At 44.9% G+C, this 17,443-nt stretch overlaps 1 protein-coding gene across 7 annotated transcripts; it reads right to left on the minus strand.

Annotated features, from left to right (window-relative positions):
• Positions 1 to 215: 215 nt before the first annotated feature.
• LOC306648232 (uncharacterized protein) lies at positions 216 to 14,755 on the minus strand. 7 transcript variants are annotated; one of them, XM_079118165.1, is made up of 6 exons: positions 14,737 to 14,755; positions 11,502 to 11,586; positions 8,477 to 8,603; positions 7,940 to 8,068; positions 1,620 to 4,604; positions 216 to 1,183 (listed from the first exon to the last, which is right to left on the minus strand). In XM_079118165.1, the coding sequence occupies exons 2-5, from the start codon at positions 11,514 to 11,516 to the stop codon at positions 2,755 to 2,757; spliced, it is 2,121 nt and encodes a 706-aa protein (XP_078974291.1). In that variant the 5' UTR covers positions 11,517 to 11,586; positions 14,737 to 14,755; the 3' UTR covers positions 216 to 1,183; positions 1,620 to 2,754. The 7 variants fall into 7 exon arrangements, with proteins under 7 accessions (XP_078974291.1, XP_078974290.1, XP_078974289.1 ...); XM_079118164.1 differs by lacking the exon at positions 14,737 to 14,755 and adding an exon at positions 13,963 to 14,191; XM_079118163.1 differs by lacking the exon at positions 14,737 to 14,755 and adding an exon at positions 13,963 to 14,191 and having other exon boundaries at positions 11,502 to 11,865.
• Between the last annotated feature and the right edge of the window lie 2,688 nt (positions 14,756 to 17,443).

Below are 17,443 nucleotides of genomic sequence, written 5' to 3' on the forward strand. Positions count from 1 at the left end.
CCATGCATCCCAGTTTTGCTCAAAATGTACCATAAATCTCATGTAGTCTCTTTTTTATGATTGCAAATAAATAATTGCCTTTCACCAACAATCATATTCTTTGTTCATTGGCACACAAGAAAGAGCCATTTAGAAACACGATACAGGGCATGTTCTCTAACAGTGAGGGCAAGATTCTGTGTGTCTTACTTGGCAAACAAGAGTCATTTAGAAACACACTAACAATAGTGATGTATGCCAATAATCCCAAGGACTAGAGAGACTGAGGGTGGAGGATCCACATTCAAGACCAGGCTGGGCAATCCAGCAAAAACCTGTCCCAAAATTAAAATAAATAAAATAAAATAAAGGAGCTAGGGATGTCCCTGATGTGAAGGAGGCCTTGGGTTTAATGCCCTGCACAGGGGGAGGGGGAGAAGAAAAGGAAGCATAAGATGCACATTCATCAACAATGACACAGGCTCCCAGGTGAAGCAGCTCTTCTGTGGGATTTTCATCATCCTACCCACATACTTACCCTAGAGCAGAGCACAGAATAACTCAAGTGCAAAGCATGATTACCTGTTCCCAATATTATATGTTGTTTGATCCACGATGGAAGATAAAATCTGTTACAAATGTCTTTGAAGCTTTGGAAAGTAATGGTGCATGGTACGTTTCCAGCATAAAAATACCCTCTTGGTGGAATAAAACTGCTGTAGAAGAAACATGATTCACTCATACTATGTAAAAAGATAAATTTTATTATTTACCATATGAATTCTGAATAAATCAGAACCAAAGGCAACATCAGCAGGTAAAGGTGATTCCTCCACAAGAAAATGCTATTGTGGTTCTTTTGCTTGATCTCCCTAATAACTTTTCAATTCCAAGAATAAGACCAATCACTCTTCAATCATTCCAAAGAACAGCTCTGGCCATTAAATGCAGTGGGTGGCCACCAATTCCCTGCATACTTCCTGGACAATATGGACAAGGGTGCACCTACCACAGCAAGCAGGATGACCAACATACTAATTCTACATCCTGCTCAGCCCCTTCCAAACAGTCCTTGGTGCAGACACTGCTGCATTCTAATAGGCAGAGTCCTTCTCTTCCAGGAGCAAGGACAGCAGTGATCCTCATTCCATGAAGTAAGGCCTTGGCTTCTCAGGGTTCCTTTTTGGACACAGTCATGATAGGCCTGTAAGGAAGACACAAAACCCAAGATGAGCACGGTAGCTTTCCAAGAAACCTCTAAGAATGAAACACTTTACAACCTGAAGATAACTGGTCCTTTTCAAATGTCCTTGCACTTTTGACATGTCATGAGTTTTATGTTCTGGCTTGTAATTCTTCCATAGTATGCAAGACCAGAAGCTAATCTTGGAGAATCAGAGACTTATTTATTCTTCCTATAAATTCTGACATGTAGTGTTGTTTGAGAACTGGAGAAATAACATATCATACCAGTACATTTGTTAGAGTCCTTTCTAGAATGGATTCACAGGTGAATCCTGAGGACATTCCCTTGATGAATGAACTATCTAAGGTCACAATGTCTGTCTGATTCTCTCCAGAACAAATCTCAGGTCAACAAAATCACAAATGTTTGACAAAAAGTAGCATATTCCTTACACCTGGATGGTTGCTTTCTGGGTCAGGTACTCTGTTCCTAGGTAGTGATGCTTGGATTTAAAATACACCATGCACAGGACTCTTGCACAGCTTTCTCAAAGACGTCTCTTTGGAATCACTGGATTCTGAGGTCTGGAAGACTCTATCCTATGTGCTCTGCTCTGATTTTTAGGGACATTGCTCTTATCACAAACTCTGACTACTGATTGAACTCATAATGCACAGGCGATTCCACCCTCCCTGTATTCAAGCTCTATCTCCGGGACATCTTCTCCAATGTTGTACAAGCTCTTAACTGTGCCAGAAGACCTTGGCATGTGCAGACATAGCCAAGGTTTCTCCCCAGCAAGGATCAACTGATGTCCACTGAGACCTGAGCACTGAAGGCAGGCTTGGCCAAAGTCTTACGCTTTTGTGCCTTACCTGGTGTGTATAGAGGGCCGAGTGCACACTAAAGATCTGCCACCCTTGGTACATTTGTGAGGTTTATTTCCAGCAGGAATCCTGACGACAGACTTTTACCTGAAGGTCTGTGTATGTCCAATGCATGGGTAAGATTCCTCTCTGTCACAGACTCACTGAAAGTTACTAAGCCTTAAATGAGGCCTAAAGGGTCTGCATATTTCTTGATCATGGAAGATAATTTTTCCACTAGGAACTCTGAGGGGTCTTGCAGGACTTGAATGCTGACTGACACTTTGCCTAATTCATTTGTGTTTTTTTTCTCTAGGATAAAGTCTTGACAATTTGCACGGTAGGAGATGTCAGTGAACACCTCGTCACTTGGTGTGGATCACATAATCGGTCAGGTCAGATGCACCCTAGTCTTTGCCACTCATCACATCCACAGGGCATCTCTCCACCATGAATTCTGATATGCAAGACACCAATTTGACTGAAGATCTCAATGCATTTGTTACATTGTTTTTTTCTGGTTTGGGACTTGAAACCAGTTTGGGACTGAAATATGCTAGGCGATCATTCTACCACTGACCTACATCCCCAGCCCTTTATTTTGTTTTGAGACAGTTTCCCCATGTTGCCCAGGCAGGATTTGTACTTGTCATTCGCCCACCTCTTTCTGAAGTAGCTGGAATTACAAAAGCCCCACCCCTCTTGCGCACAGTGATTACACATCTAAGGCTTCTCTCCAGTATGGATCCTCTGGTGATGTGCTAGGGATGAATTCAGACTGAAGACCTTGCCACATTCATTGCATTTGTAAGGTTTCTCCCCAGTATGGATTCTGCGATGACAAGAAAGATGTGAATTTTGACTGAAGACCTTGCCACAGTCATTACATTTGTAAGGTTTCTCCCCAGTATGGATTCTGCGATGACATGCCAGATGTGAATTTTGACTGAATACCTTGCCACAATCACTGCATTTGTAAGGTTTCTCCCCAGTATGGATCCTTCGGTGATGTGCCAGGGATGAATTCAGACTGAAGACCTTGCCACAATCATCACATTTGTAAGGTTTCTCCCCAGTATGGATTCTCCGATGACATGCAAGATGTGAATTTTGACTGAAGACTTTTCCACATTCATTGCATCTGCAAGGCTTCTCCCCAGTATGAATGATCAGATGTTCTGCTAGGTATGAGTTGCGACTGAAGACCTTGCCACACTCATTGCATTTGAAAGGTTTCTCTCCAGTGTGGATTCTCTGATGATTTGCAAGGGATGACTTCTGACTGAAAACCTTGCCACACTCATTGCATTTGTAAGGTTTCTCTCCAGTGTGAATTCTTCTATGTTCTGCAAGGTGTGAAATCTGATTGAAGACCTTCCCACATTCATCACATTTGTAAGGTTTCTCTCCAGTATGAATTCTACAATGACTTGTAAGGATTGATTTTTGATTGAAGACCTTGCCACACTCATTGCACTTGTATGGTTTTTCCCCCGTGTGTATTATCAGATGGTGAATGAGGTATGAGTTGCGACTGAAGACTTTGCCACACTCATTACATTTGAAAGGTTTCTCTCCTGTATGAATTGTTCGATGTTGTGCAAGGTGTGAAATCTGGTGGAAGACCTTTCCACATTCATCACATTTGAAAGGTTTCTCTCCAGTATGGATTCTACGATGACTTGCCAGGTGTGAAATCTGACTGAAGCCCTTGCCACATGCATCACACTTGTAAGGTTTCTCCCCAGTGTGAATTCTCCTGTGGTTTGCTAGGTAGGATTTTTGACTGAAGACCTTGCCACACTCATCACATCTGAAAGGTTTCTCTCCAGTGTGGACTCTGCGATGTTGTGCAAGGTGTGAACTGTGATTGAAGACCTTCCCACACTCGTTACACTTGTAGGGTTTCTCTCCAGTATGAATTCTACGATGACGTGTAAGTTTCGATTTTTGGTTGAAGACCTTGCCACATATTTCACACATACATCGTTTCTCTCCAGTATGGATTGTCTGATGTGTAGCACAGTGTGAGCCTTGATTAAAGGATATTCCAAACTCATTACACTCCTGGGTTGCTGGAGGAATGTTCGTTTCCTGTTCTTGTCCAAATAGAAAAGAATCTATAAAATCATGTTCACATTTATGAGAAACGCTTGCTTTGACACTAGAAGGAAGTCTTTGGTGGGCGGGAAACAAGGAAACACTGTTGATAGTGTGCTCACTATCATTCCATTTATGAAAATTCCCTTCATCTTGAAAGGTCTGCGGTTCTGGCAGATGAGACTGAAAGCTCAATCCAAGACAACTGTTGTTGAGTGTCTTCCTTGAATCCCTTCCTCCATGTTCACCTCTGCATCCAGGGGTACTTTCCTTTGGAGTGACAGGAAATCCTGTGTGTTGTCTTCTGACATTGTTCCAACACAAGCCCCATGTGCTTTTCTGGGTTTCCCTAAAGCATGATCCTGCAGCGGCATGGCTTTCACGTGTTTGCAGTGTTACCGTGTGGACTATTCCTCCTGTAATGCTGCTCCATTTTGATGGAAATTCCTTGATGACGTATTTAGGAGCAATGTCTAGAAGAAATAAGAAAACATAGGTTTATGACAAATTACACAAGTTAATATGTGTCTTACACTGAAATATAAAATGCTATCCCAAAAGTAATACTTGTATTGAAAACAGTTATGGGGCTTCTGATCATGATTTTTAGTTGTTAAGGGAATAAAAAGGCACATGACTTTTAAAGAAGAAAAGTTTGATTACATGTAATCCAATGTGTTTTGCAGGGAAGCTCAGTTTTGAAAAACTGACCAAAACACTCAAGCTGTATAGAGTAATTCAATGGGGACCTTGATCTTCAACTTAGCAGGCCATAAATGTGAGAAATAAACTGTTGATGTTGAAGCAAATCAGTCTATTGGATTTCTAATGGCAGGTGGAGGTGAGCAGAAAGAAAAATGACCATCTCATCATCAACATGAGAGAAAGTTGATAAATCTTATAAAAAAAGGAAACTGGGTTTACTATAAAATTTGTGACATTCTTAACTAATTCACAGCAGTGATTTTAAAAACTATAGAGGTGAAAGAAGAATGAAATAATAGCATTTGCTGGTAGATGAAAATGTAGAACACTGTACTAAGTGGAATAAGCCAGACTCAAAAACTAAGGATCAAATGGTTGCTCTCATATGTACAAACCAGAGCAAAATAACGGAGAAAAGGTGATGGAGGAGGTGACTGGATATCATAAAGATACAGGGAAGATAGGTGGAGCAGAAGAAGGAGAATAGGGGGGAAGAAAAAGGAAGGGGAAAAATGGAATGAATTTATGAAAATTGTGTTACATTCATGTATAAAGATATCAAAGGAAAAATTGTATTTATTTGGGTTTGTGTCTGGGTCCTCTATTCTGAACCATTGAGCTACCTGTCTATTCTGGTACCAATACCATGCCGTTTTTGTTACTATTGCTTTGTAATAGAGTTGAAGATCTGGTATTGCGATACCCCCTGCTTTACTCTTTCTACTGAGGATTGCTTTAGCTATTCTGGGTTTCTTATTCTTCCAGATGAATTTCATGATTGCTTGCTCTGTTTCTGTGAGGTACGTCATTGAGATTTTAATTGGAATTGCATTGAATCTGTATAGCACTTTTGGTAGTATGGCCATTTTGACAATATTAATTCTGCCTATCCAAGAACATGAGAGATCTTTCCATCTTCTAAGGTTTTCTTTAATTTCTTTCTTTAGTGTTCTGTAGTTCTCATTGTAGAGGTCTTTCACCACTTTTGTGAGACTGATTCCCAAGGATTTTATTCTTTTCGATGCTATTGTGAATGGGGTAGTTTTCCTAACTTTTCTTTCGGAAGATTCATCACTTATGTATAAAAATGCATTGGATTTATGAGCATTGATCTTGTAACCTGCTACTTTACTGAATTCACTTATGAGTTCTAAAAGTTTTCTGGTGGAATTTCCTGGTTCCTCTAAATATATAATCATGTCATCAGTGAATAGGGATAGTTTGAGTTCTTCTTTTCCAATTCGGATCCCTGTAATTTCTTTGGTCTGTCTAATTGCTCTGGCTAGAGTTTCAAGGACGATGTTGAATAGAAGTGGTGAAAGAGGGCATCCCTGCCGTGTTCCAGTTTTTAGGGGAAATGCTTTCAGTTTTTCACCATTTAGAATGATATTGGTCGGGGGCTTAGCGTAGATGGCCTTTACAATGTTAAGGAATGTTCCCACTATCCCAATTTTTTCTAGTGTTTTGAGCATGAAGGGATGCTGCCCAAATAAATACAATTTTCTCATACTAGACAAAGGGGCCAAAAATATGCAATGGAGAAAAGATAGCCTCTTCAACAAATGGTGCTGGGAAAACTGCAAAACCATATGCAACAGAATGAAATTAAACCCCTATCTCTCACCCTGCACAAAACTCAACTCAAAATGGATCAAGGACCTTGGAATCAGACCAGAGACCCTGCATCTTATAGAAGAAAAAGTAGGTCCAAATCTTCACCTTGTTGGCTTAGGATCAAACTTCCTTAACAGGACCCTCATTGAACAAGAAATAAGAGCAAGAATCAACAACTGGGATAGATTCAAACTAAAAAGCTTTCTCTCAGCAAAGGAAACTATCAGTAATGTGAACAGAGAGCCTACAGAGTGGGAGAATATCTTTGCCACTCATACTTCAGATAGAGCACTAATTTCCAGAATCTATAAAGAACTCAAAAAACTCTACACCAAGAATACAAATAATCCAATCAACAAGTGGGCTAAGGAAATGAACATACACTTCACAGAAGAAGATGTACAAGCAATCAACAGATATATGAAAAAATGTTCAACATCTCTAGTAATAGCAAATCAAAACTACCCTAAGATTCCATCTCACCCCAATTAGAATGGCGATTATCAAGAACACAAGCAACAATAGGTGTTAGTAAGGATGTGGAGGAAAAGGTAAACTCATACATTACTGGTGGGGTTGCAAATTACTGCAGCCACTGTGGAAAGTAGTGTGGAGATTCCTCAGAAAGCTTGGAATGGAACCACCATTTGACTCAGCTATCCCACTCCTTGGCCTATACCCAAAGGACTTAAAATCAGCATACTACAGAGATACAGTGACATCAATGTTCACAGCTGCTCAATTCACCATAGCCAGATTGTGGAACCAACCTAGATGCCCTTCAGTTGATGAATGGATAAAGAAACTGTCGCATATATATAAATGGAATATTACTCCGACATAAAAAATGTTAAAATCATGGCATTTGCAGGCAAATGGATGAAATTGGAGAATATCATGCTAAGTGAGATAAGCCAATCTCAAAAAACCAAAGGACGAATGATCTCGCTGATAGGCGGATGATGACATATAATGGGGGGTGGGAGGGGTTAGCGTTAGGGTTAGGGTTAGGTTTAGGGTTAGGGATAAGGAGGGTGGTAAGAATGGAGGAAGGAAGGACTGTATAAAGGGAAAAGAGGGGTGGGGGGGTTGAGAGGGAGGAAAAAAAATAACAGAATGAATCAAACAACATTATCTTGTGTAAATCTGTGACTAAACAAATGGTATGCCTTGGCTCCATGTACAAACAGAGAAACAACATGTATCCCATTTGTTTACAATTAAAAAAAAAAAAAAAAGTTTGAAAAAAAAAAAAAAGATACCAAAGGGGATTTCACCTTTGCATGCCTAGAAGAAACTCTAGAACAGTAGAGGAGGGAGAATAGGAGGAGGGAGGAGAGGAGAAAAAGTGAGGAATGGAGCTTAAAATCAAATTCTTAGCATGTAAAGCTCAGGAAATCAACTTCACCTTCTCTCTGATCCCTCCCACTGCCAAAGCTCCCCAACACTACTTGATGGCAGCTGCCCCTCTGCCCACGTGAGCTCTTACCTGCATTCACACCTGCCACACATGCCCACCCATGTGGTGTCTTGCACATTCCCACTTGGCCATCCACAGGACAGGGCTCCCTCCCTTGCTCCAACAAGGACAAGACACTCAGGTCTAAAGGACACATTCCTGTTTGTAAAGAGACAGGAAGGTGATGCACTGGGGCTTTTCCAGAATCCAGCCCTATCTGCAGATGAGAAAGAGGACATTACAGAGAAATACAGAAAATATTTCTCTATAAAATGTAGCTATCTACCTGTCCTCCAAGAACCACTGAATCAAAGCACAGGGACAGAAGATGGGGAACTGGGTACTTTAACCCTCGGCCATGGGCTTTATGCTGTACTTCAGCCCTGGAACCACCACTGCAGGACCATGAAGGGGGCAGGACCTCTGGAGAAAGGGACAGACCAGGTACAGAGGCCACACTGTGGAGCTCTCATTTCACAGGCAGCAGGGCTTCAGTCACCAATGCAGAGCATCCCAAAGACAAAGGGCGACAGGGCAGACCCGGCCTCAGGGGGAAGTCCAGCTCACCCAGGGAGACCAGGTTCCTGTGGGTCTCCAGCATCACCTCCCTGTACAGCGCCCTCTGGGCAGGAACCAGGCACTTCCACTCCTCCTGGGAGAATTCAATGGCCACATCCCTGAATGTCAGCAGACCCTGAAATGAAAACAGGCTTCACAATGGGGCAGTGGGGACAGATATAGTCTTCATGTGAAATGTGAACCAGAGCAGCCAGGCATGGTGGCACATGCTTGGAACCCAGCTGGAACCCAGGCTGAGGTGGGAACATTGTAAGTTGCAGGCCAGACTGGGACACACAGCAAGATCCTGTCTGAGAATGAAGAGCTTAAGGAGGAGGGATGTAATGGTGGAGGGGCCCTAGGTTCAATCCCATTACTTTGAATAAGTAAATTAAGAATAAATGAGAAGTATGGTGAACCCTAAGCATCCATCTGATTGAAGTGAGCGAGATCTGCACTGTGAGGTTACAGAACACATGTTTGGTATTTGTCTGTTTGCTGATATGTAGCTCACCTGGAATCCCTCGAGTGCTAAGAAAGATTTCTATGCCAGTGGGAAGAGTGGGGCTGGAGGCCCCTAGGGAGCTTCAGGAAGGGGCTGTTCCCCAGAAAGCCTCAGGCAGGAGAGGCAGTTGTAACACTCAGTCCTGCCACCTAACCTCCAGGGAAGGGAGAGGGACTCAAGTCCCACCTGATCACCCACACCCTTGATGTAATCAATCCTGCCTACGTAATGAAGCCTCAAAAAAAAAAAAAAAAAGAAAATCAATAGGACAGGGTTGAAGGGTTGTTCAGAGCAACCCAGGGGTTGAGGTTCGTGGAGGGAGACCCACCCAGAAAAGTCCCGTGAGCTCCATGTCCTTTGCCCCACACCGCAGCCTAGGCATCCCTTCCATCTGCACGTTCACCTGCAGGCTTCTGAACATGTGTTACAACAAAGGCAAAAGCAATTAAAGGGCTTCACACTTTTATGAAACTCTCTAACCACTTTTTGAATGTGAGGACGGGATAAAGGACACCCCCATTTCCAGCAGGTCATTCAGAATCACAGGCCATACTTTTGCCTGAATCTGGCTGTGAAAAGGGGTATACATTGTGGTACAGAGACCTCAGACCGTGGGATCCACTACATATGTCCATGGACAGTGTCAGGATGACGTGAAATGACAAGGTGCCCTCTGAAGAACTGCTTGCTTGGTGGGTGTGAAAAACCCCTCACTCATCTGGGATCACAGAAGCTTTCTGTGTACAGAGTGCATACAAGGAGAAACTGAGCTCACTTTTCCTACATTCTCACATGTTCTGGTATTTTTGAAAATGTACAGCTTCCTAATTGTGCTTTATTATACTTTTCCTTTAGACATCGTTCTCCATAAATCTGCACAGATTTCTCCCTGTGGACAAAACAAGAAACACAGTATCTAGGCATAGTGGTGCACCCCTGTTATCCCTGATGCAGGAGGCTGAGGCAGGAGAATCACAGCCTAAGACAGGTACCAAGACCCTGTCTAGAAAAAAAAAAAGAAAAGGAAAAGAAAACAAAGGGATTGGGTATGTAACTCAATGGTAGAGGGGCCTGGTTTCACTTCCCAGCTAAAAAAGAAACATGCAAATGGAAGACCAACAGGCTGTTGGGGTATGTGGAGGCCCCATGTCCCACACACCAGGTGATGCTAAGGGTCTCGCTGAGCAGTAGCATGACCTGTGCCTGAGAAGTTAAGTCCACCCTGGCTGGACAACAGCAGAATCTCAACAGCCCAGCGAAGACCACAGGGCCAGTGACGAGGGAAATGATACCCTGTGTAAACACATTATTCTAAATGCTTTACACACACAAACTTATGAGACAAAACAACAGCCCATGAGAGGAAGAAATGCGCAAGTCATCCTGAACACACAACTGTGTCACTGACACACTAGAAAACTTGTCTTGACTCAGGGAGCGCAAAATGGCAGAGCAAAACCAACTCAGGTGTCCTGGAATTAGAGCTGAACCTGGCCAATTAGAGACTTAGGGACAGGGACTGTGCAGTGAAAACTGACAGCAGGTTTCCTACGTGAGATGTGGAACAGGGTCCAGGGCTCCATCATGGATCTGCAGGTGCACAGGCAGGGGCAGGTGCAGGAAGGCACCCCCATTACTGCCAGCACGTTCCCAGCCCAGCACAGAACCAACCAGAGGGCTAGGGCAAGGCTGAAGGTAGACTTCTCACCTTAAAAATGATAAAACTTATTTATGGTATTAGGGACTGAACTCAAGTGCTTCACCACGGAGTGACACTGCCAGATCCCCACCCCCTTTTTTTTTTTTGGTACCAGGATAAACACCAGGATGCAAAACCACTAAGCAACTACCCAGTTGTATTTATTTTTTCTTTTGAGACAGATTAGGTCACAAATCTTAAAAACAGTTTCAGAAGTTTGAAAGCATCCAAATTTCATCCATGTGCACAATGGAATAAATACAGAAGCCAACCCCAGAGGAAAAATTAATACCCCTAAATATCAGAAAATAAATCACCTCATTCTTAAGAAAACAATGTAATAACAGGAAAAAGATTCGGAAAACACCTGAAACAAAAGAAAAACAAATACACCAAAACTGGTGCAATGAAGTGAAGAAAAAACAATAGGAGGACATCGGGGTAGTGAGACTTAACAACAAGGATCAACAGGATCACAGTTCAACTAAATACACACCTCCAGGGGAAAAGAGCCAACTAAAGACAACAGAAGCAAAAGGAAGGAAAAGTGTCTCTAGAGCAGAGAGACGTGGTGTAGAAGACAGAACACCCACCACACAGCATGCTCACCTGACAGAGGACTCCCAGGACCACACCCAGGGCACCTCCTCAGGGGTTCCCTGACACTGGGTCGCAGTGGGAGGGAATCTAAGTGCACAGGACAGTGACTTAGGAGGCCCAGGGGATGCAGACACACCTGTCAGACAGGAGGCTGCAGTCACATGTGGCCAGCAGCTCCCACACCCAGCACTGCAGAAGGGACTCAGGACCACCTGAGAACATCACTTTACCTCAGTGACAGCCATTCCTGACTCCTTTTCTTTCCTCCTCTTCAGGGCTGCTTCCTCAGGTAATGTGAGTCTTCAGAAGTCAATCCTAGGTGGTGGAAACATACTGTTTAAGGCTCACAATCAATAACCCCCCTTCCTGTACCACAGTCACACGCAAAGGGAGGCTGGGCACCTTAGCATGTGGGAAGACGGTCCCCAGCTGCCCACCACATGAGGCAGACCCAGGCATAGTAAACTCCTGCTGCAAGTCCCACAGGAGATTTCTCTTCTTTCCTTAGGCCTCATTTCCTTGCTGGTGAAGATGCAGGTCTTCCCACATCTTATTCACAAGCCTCAAGAGCACAGTGCACTCTAGTTTTCTTGCCTGTCTGAAAAAGTCACATGGTTTTTTTCTTTCTCCTTTAAAGTGTAAAGCTTACAAATATCATAATATATTGTACAATTTCAATATATCTGTTCAGCCAAGCACCCCAAGAATAGGATCACTCTGGAGATGCTTAGGACTACGAGGGAGAGGCATCCAGAGGAGATCAGGAGGTCAAAGATACACCAAGTAGGTGGAAAGGCCCACCAGACATCCCAGCATGGACTTGAGGAGACAACTAACCATGGGTTTCTAGGGTTCATGGGAGAGGTTTCCAGGAGGACTGGAGACCTGAATGGTGTCAAAGCTGTGAGTGAAATGATGAGGAGACAGTGGGCACAGACAGGCTGAGCAGAGAGCAAGGGTCAACTGAGGGGCAGCCCCACGGCCTGAGAACCGGGTGTGGGCCTGCCAGCAGAGGAACTGCCAATGTGGTCAGGGAGAAGACAATGAACACAAGCAGAGTTTTAAGATAGGTAGGATGTCCTCAAAGCTAAGACAAAAGAAGAGGGAGTCATCAACTGCACAATGTGCTACTGACAGGAAAAGAGACATAAAGACAAGACATTTAAAATGGATTTAGAAATGGTGAGTCACAAAAACCTATGAAAATTAAGCCATTAGATTCGGTTAATGAGAAACTTTGATTGGAACACGTCACTCCAGAATTTGAAGACAGTGTATTAAACAGTTGTCAGAATGTAAATGTTCTCTAAAAGGAGAATACATATTACAAAGAGAAATGTAATTAATAAAGAATTTTATGTTTTAGAGACAGAAGAATGGAAATTAAAAGAAGGCTTTGATTCATGTGTTTGGAAAAGTTTAATGTCAGCGTTCTTTAGACAATGACCAAAGTAACTGTGTGTGTGGAAAACTGATGATACACACAGTAAGGATGCCACACCATTTTCGGACTATGAGACAGGATGGCAGGTGCATGACCAAAGGGTCAAGACCAGCCAGGGGCAAGGACATACCCACTTCAGCCAGAACTGAGACACAAGCCTTGAAATGAGAGAGCAGCATGGACAAGATCTCTTCCTTTTATTGTCTGATAGAGGAAAAATCCACCCTATTTTGGCTGCTCTGACATTCAACACACAGTACCTCCTCTCTATTCACCAAAATGCATAGTGGTTTTTCCAATAATGAGGAGTTCTCTGGCAGACTCCTCCCTGGTATCTCATGGATCCCAAAACACCCTTCTTGCATTCAGTTAATCTTTAGCTGGGCTCTTCTATCTCCCTGTCCCTCTGTACCTGTGTGTCACTTTCTTCATAACAAGCACACAAACAAAAGTGCAATGTTTCCTTCAGGGCTGTGAACCCCTCTAGCCAAATAACAGGGCCTGAGCAGGGGGTCCCAATGGCTTAAGATGACTGGCATGCCAAGTGGGGAGCACTGTAGGAGAAAGCTCTGTGGCATCTGAAGCTAACTCCAGGTTCTAACTGCCAGATCTGAATATAATTCCAGAACGCTAATTTGGCAGGTGGCACAGAAATCCTTTGTTGATGGGGAGAATCCCCCACATTTGGGAGACGGGGGGGAAAAACTGTGTGCCGAGCCGTCATGGTTGCATTCAGTGTGAGAAAAGGAAAAACACGTTGTGCTTTCTATCTCACACATTCCCTACGTGACACCACAAATCAGGCAAGGAAGGAGGGTGACCCTCAACACAGTTCACTCACTGTCTTTGGGCTGCATCAGGGGGCTATCCTGTTACCCCAGTAACTTTAAAATAAAAGCCTCATTGACAGTAGTTTGCCTTTTCTTTCCTCACCTCTATTCTGTTCCTTTACCACCTCCCACTGGGGGTTCCTGCTCACTCTGCTTCCCCACTCCTGCTTTCTCCCCTCCTTACTCTATTCCTTCTCTCCACCTGGTTGTCCCCATTCCTGCTACTCCCTTCACCTCTGGTCAGTCTTTCTCCCCAGGCTCCTGCTTGTCCCCAGAGTCCATGTATTTCTGCCTCTTTCTTCCCCACCCACGCTCTACCCCCTACCCCACCTGCTGCAGGCCCCTGTCCCCATGCTCTGGACACCCACATCCCTAGGCTCCTCCCTGAATTGCTCCTCCCTGGGCTCCCCTTGTCACCTGTTATGCCTCTTCTTGTCCCAGCACCACCGCTGCCCTCTGCCATGCCTGCTGATAGTCTGTCCTCTGCTCCCAGGCTCTGCCTGAGGTGCCAGGTAGCAAGCCAAGGCGGGGTAAGAACAGGGCAGGTAAGAGGACATGGCTGGGTGAGGAAAGGGTCGGATGAGAACTCGCCCAGGTAAAGAAGGACTGGACTGAGAAGGGCAGGGCCAGGTGGGGAGGACAGGGCAAGGTGAAGGAGGGCAGGACTGAGAACAGGGCCAGGTGGGAAAGACATCTGGGGCATGAGAAGCATGGAAGTCACCACACTTGCCTAGGTCGCCTCCTGCATAGCCCAGAATGACTGTGGAGAAAAGACCTGCAGGGTGGACACCAGGCCAAGGAGGGAAGGGTCAGGTAAGGGCAGGGCCAGGTAGCAGGCCAAGGCAGGGTAAGGACAGGGCAGGTAGAAGGGCATGGGTTGTTGAGGGCAGGGTCAGGTAGGGAGACAGGGCTGGGTGAGGACAGGGTCCTGTGAGGGCAGACAGGACTGAGGAGGACAAGGCCAGGTGGGGAGGACAGAACTGAGGAGGACAGGACCAGGTGAAGGCAGGGCTTGGCCTGCAGAGCAGAGGACGGCGAGCTCCGGAACGCTGCCCAGGCCGGGGAGAGAGCGGCGCCGAGCGGAGCGTCCACGCGGCCGAGCCCCAAACCCGGCGGGTCCGTGCCGGGTGCCGGGGCCGCAGGCCGACCCGGCTAAACCGAGGAGACGCGGCCACTGAACAGGGAACTCACGCGCCGCGCTGCCACCCGGGCTCCGTGATCCGCTTCCGGGTCCAGAGAAGCAGAGCGTCCGCGAGATGCGGGGTAGGAGACCCCGAGGGTGGGCGGGGCCGCGGGGCGGGGCCAGAGGACGCGAGGCGCGGGGACCGCCCCGCGGTGGGTGGGGCGCCACGCCCAGGGGCGGGGCCTGGGGAGATTCCACTCCTGGGACCTGGAGCCCCTGCTTGTGGAGCCGCAGGCCGGTGAAAGGGATGCAAAGTAGGAGCTGAAATGCGAAACTGTCTCCGTGGATGCGCAGTTTTTGCTGTTTCCCTAAAGCCAGCATAAATTTTCTTTCCATTCCCAGTGCACCTGAAGGTGACCACTCACCTGTGCTCAGCTCCAGAGACCCTCCCAGGACCACATCTGGCTTGCGGGGCGAGCAGGGCTAAGGCCAGTGGTCACTCACATCACCATGAGCTGCTTAACCACATCATAAAAGGCTGTGCTTTAAAACAGTAGATGTTTTAAAAGCAAAATTACTGGAGATCATTCCTATAGACAAGGCACATGCAGGGGGCCCTAAAGTCAAGATGAAACATTAAAACGGAGTCTCAGGCTGGGGCTGATTGTTCTGCTTTTGCATTCCTCAAATCTCTTGGATGACCTCTGGAGCAGGTTGACTTCCCTAGGTTGGAACTTAATAGTTCAGCAAGTTCTGGTGAGGGATTAAAGGTGGCTGTGAAGGTCACTTGTGTTGGGAGCTGACACCATTTTTCTCCCAACTACTTGAAACTCATTGAGTGCACACTCTTTTTGCCAATTGGTGGCATTGGAAAATACTATTAGAAACAATTTTGCCCCCTAACTCAAAAACCCGCCCCACCAAGGTAGGGGAGATAAAAGTTTGTAATTGAATAAAGTATTAAATTGGAATGTTGTGGGTAACACAGACAATCCACTAAGAGATTGCAAAGTCCAGCAAGATGCCTGAAGAGTCAGGTACCTACCCTGCCACAGTTACTGGAATGTTTCAAGAGATGGTTTTTAGGTCCTTCAAGGACATATCTAGGTCTTAAAGCAGACAACATTCCTATCAGTTTTCAAAAGAATTTATGTACATTTTAAACACAGGAGAAAACAGTTTAAATTTCAAGTTTTCTAAGGTGAAAGTCTATAAAGGACTGGCAGAGAATAACTTTCCTCATTTTTAATAGGAAATATTAATTTTTATTTATCTTGCTTTTGAAGTCCTAGGCCAGAGGCCTGACCCTGGAATTCAATAAATCATGTCAAGTCCCTCACCAGTGCCCCCCCCCAAAAAAAAAATAAATAAATGATGAACAATGAAAGGAACTTTAATCACCAAAGCTACACTGGAAAGGAGAAGAGGACTCAGTCCCTTAGCCCTCTCTTCAAGGGACAACAATGGCTTTGGGATTTTGTAGAAAAGGGGAATAAAGGGATTGGAGTTATAACTCAGGTGGTGGAGCTATAATTCCACTAGCACATGTGCAAGGCCCTGAGCTCAATCCCCACTGGGCAAGCACGTGCCAACACACACACACACACACACACACACACACACACACACACACACACGAATAAAAGGGTAATGAAGACAAGGGTTGGGGTTTGCACACTGGGTTTTCACTGCTGCCCTAACAGGTGGTTTTCTTTAGCTGTGGTCCATTCACATTGAAACAGATTGTCCTCAAAGAAGGGTCTGAGGTGTTCCCAGAGAGAAGGAGAAACTTGAGTCAGGTGTGTTCTTGACATACATGACTGAAAAGAATTTCAGCACATGCCAAAGGCACACACAGAGGTTGAATTAGGAAGTAGATACATATTCAAGAAAGAATAACAGCCTTCTCCAGAGGAGCTTCCTCTGAGGTAGAGCAAGCCATATGCATACAAGGGAGAAGACTGGATATTTCTGGAGGAAGGGACTAACCCCTGGGTGGAGGTTCTAATATTTATAGAGAGACAGTTGCTAGCTGCTTTACTATAAGTGGAACCAGGTCCGAGCTACCCAATTCCACTGTTTTCCCTGAGCTTGAGTATTTCCCTCATGTTACAGGGTTAAGGGTATGGGCCAAGGGCATGTCGTTGGGGAATTGCAATTTGTTTCACAGGTGCTTTATGCATTTCAGGGGTTCTGAGGTTGCAAAGCCAGATCCAGTTGTAAAATGAAATTGAAAAAATGTTATCCTGATGAACCAATGCCTGGGGAAAGGGTCAGTGCCCCTCCCCTTCTGCATCCTTTCTTCAGGAAACCTAATTAACCATAGGTCCCTACCTTTGGATGGTAAATAACTGTCTCTAGAAGCCTGACTTCTCCCTGTTGAAATGGCAACACACTTTGGGAGGCCACAGTCAAGGCTAGAGATTTATGGGAGGCCTGTGAAAAGTGAAATGAGCCAGTTTCTCTTATCACTTTTTGCTTCTGTAAACACACTTTCAGCTAGAAAACTCCATGCAAGTCCTTCTCTCATGTAGACCAGAAATTTTATGGTAAATGTGAAAAACTATGGATCAGTGCTCAGAATATGGAGTTTGTTCTCCTCTGGGCCTGCTGGTGCAAAATAAAGTTTGGAGTTCTCCTCCTCTCTGAGTACTGCTTGCTGCTTTTCTACTGGTCTGTTCCACAACAGTTCATGGGCACTTCCTTTGAGACTCATTGTTTTTCTCTTTATTCCCAAATTCCCATCTCAATCTGGTCTATTATTGTCTCAAGATT

This window comes from Sciurus vulgaris (assembly GCF_902686455.1).
Source record: "Sciurus vulgaris genome assembly, chromosome: 17".
In the NCBI taxonomy this organism is placed as follows: domain Eukaryota; kingdom Metazoa; phylum Chordata; class Mammalia; order Rodentia; family Sciuridae; genus Sciurus; species Sciurus vulgaris.

What these genes read in the sequence shown, in the direction of transcription:
- LOC306648232 (XM_079118165.1), bottom strand. An exon ending in CAGGAACCTGGTCTCCCTGG is followed by an intron (nt 8,069 to 8,476) that starts GTGAGCTGGACT and finishes CTTTACAAACAG; the next exon opens with GAATGTGTCCTTTAGACCTG. An exon ending in TGTGGCAGGTGTGAATGCAG is followed by an intron (nt 4,605 to 7,939) that starts GTAAGAGCTCAC and finishes TATTTCTTCTAG; the next exon opens with ACATTGCTCCTAAATACGTC.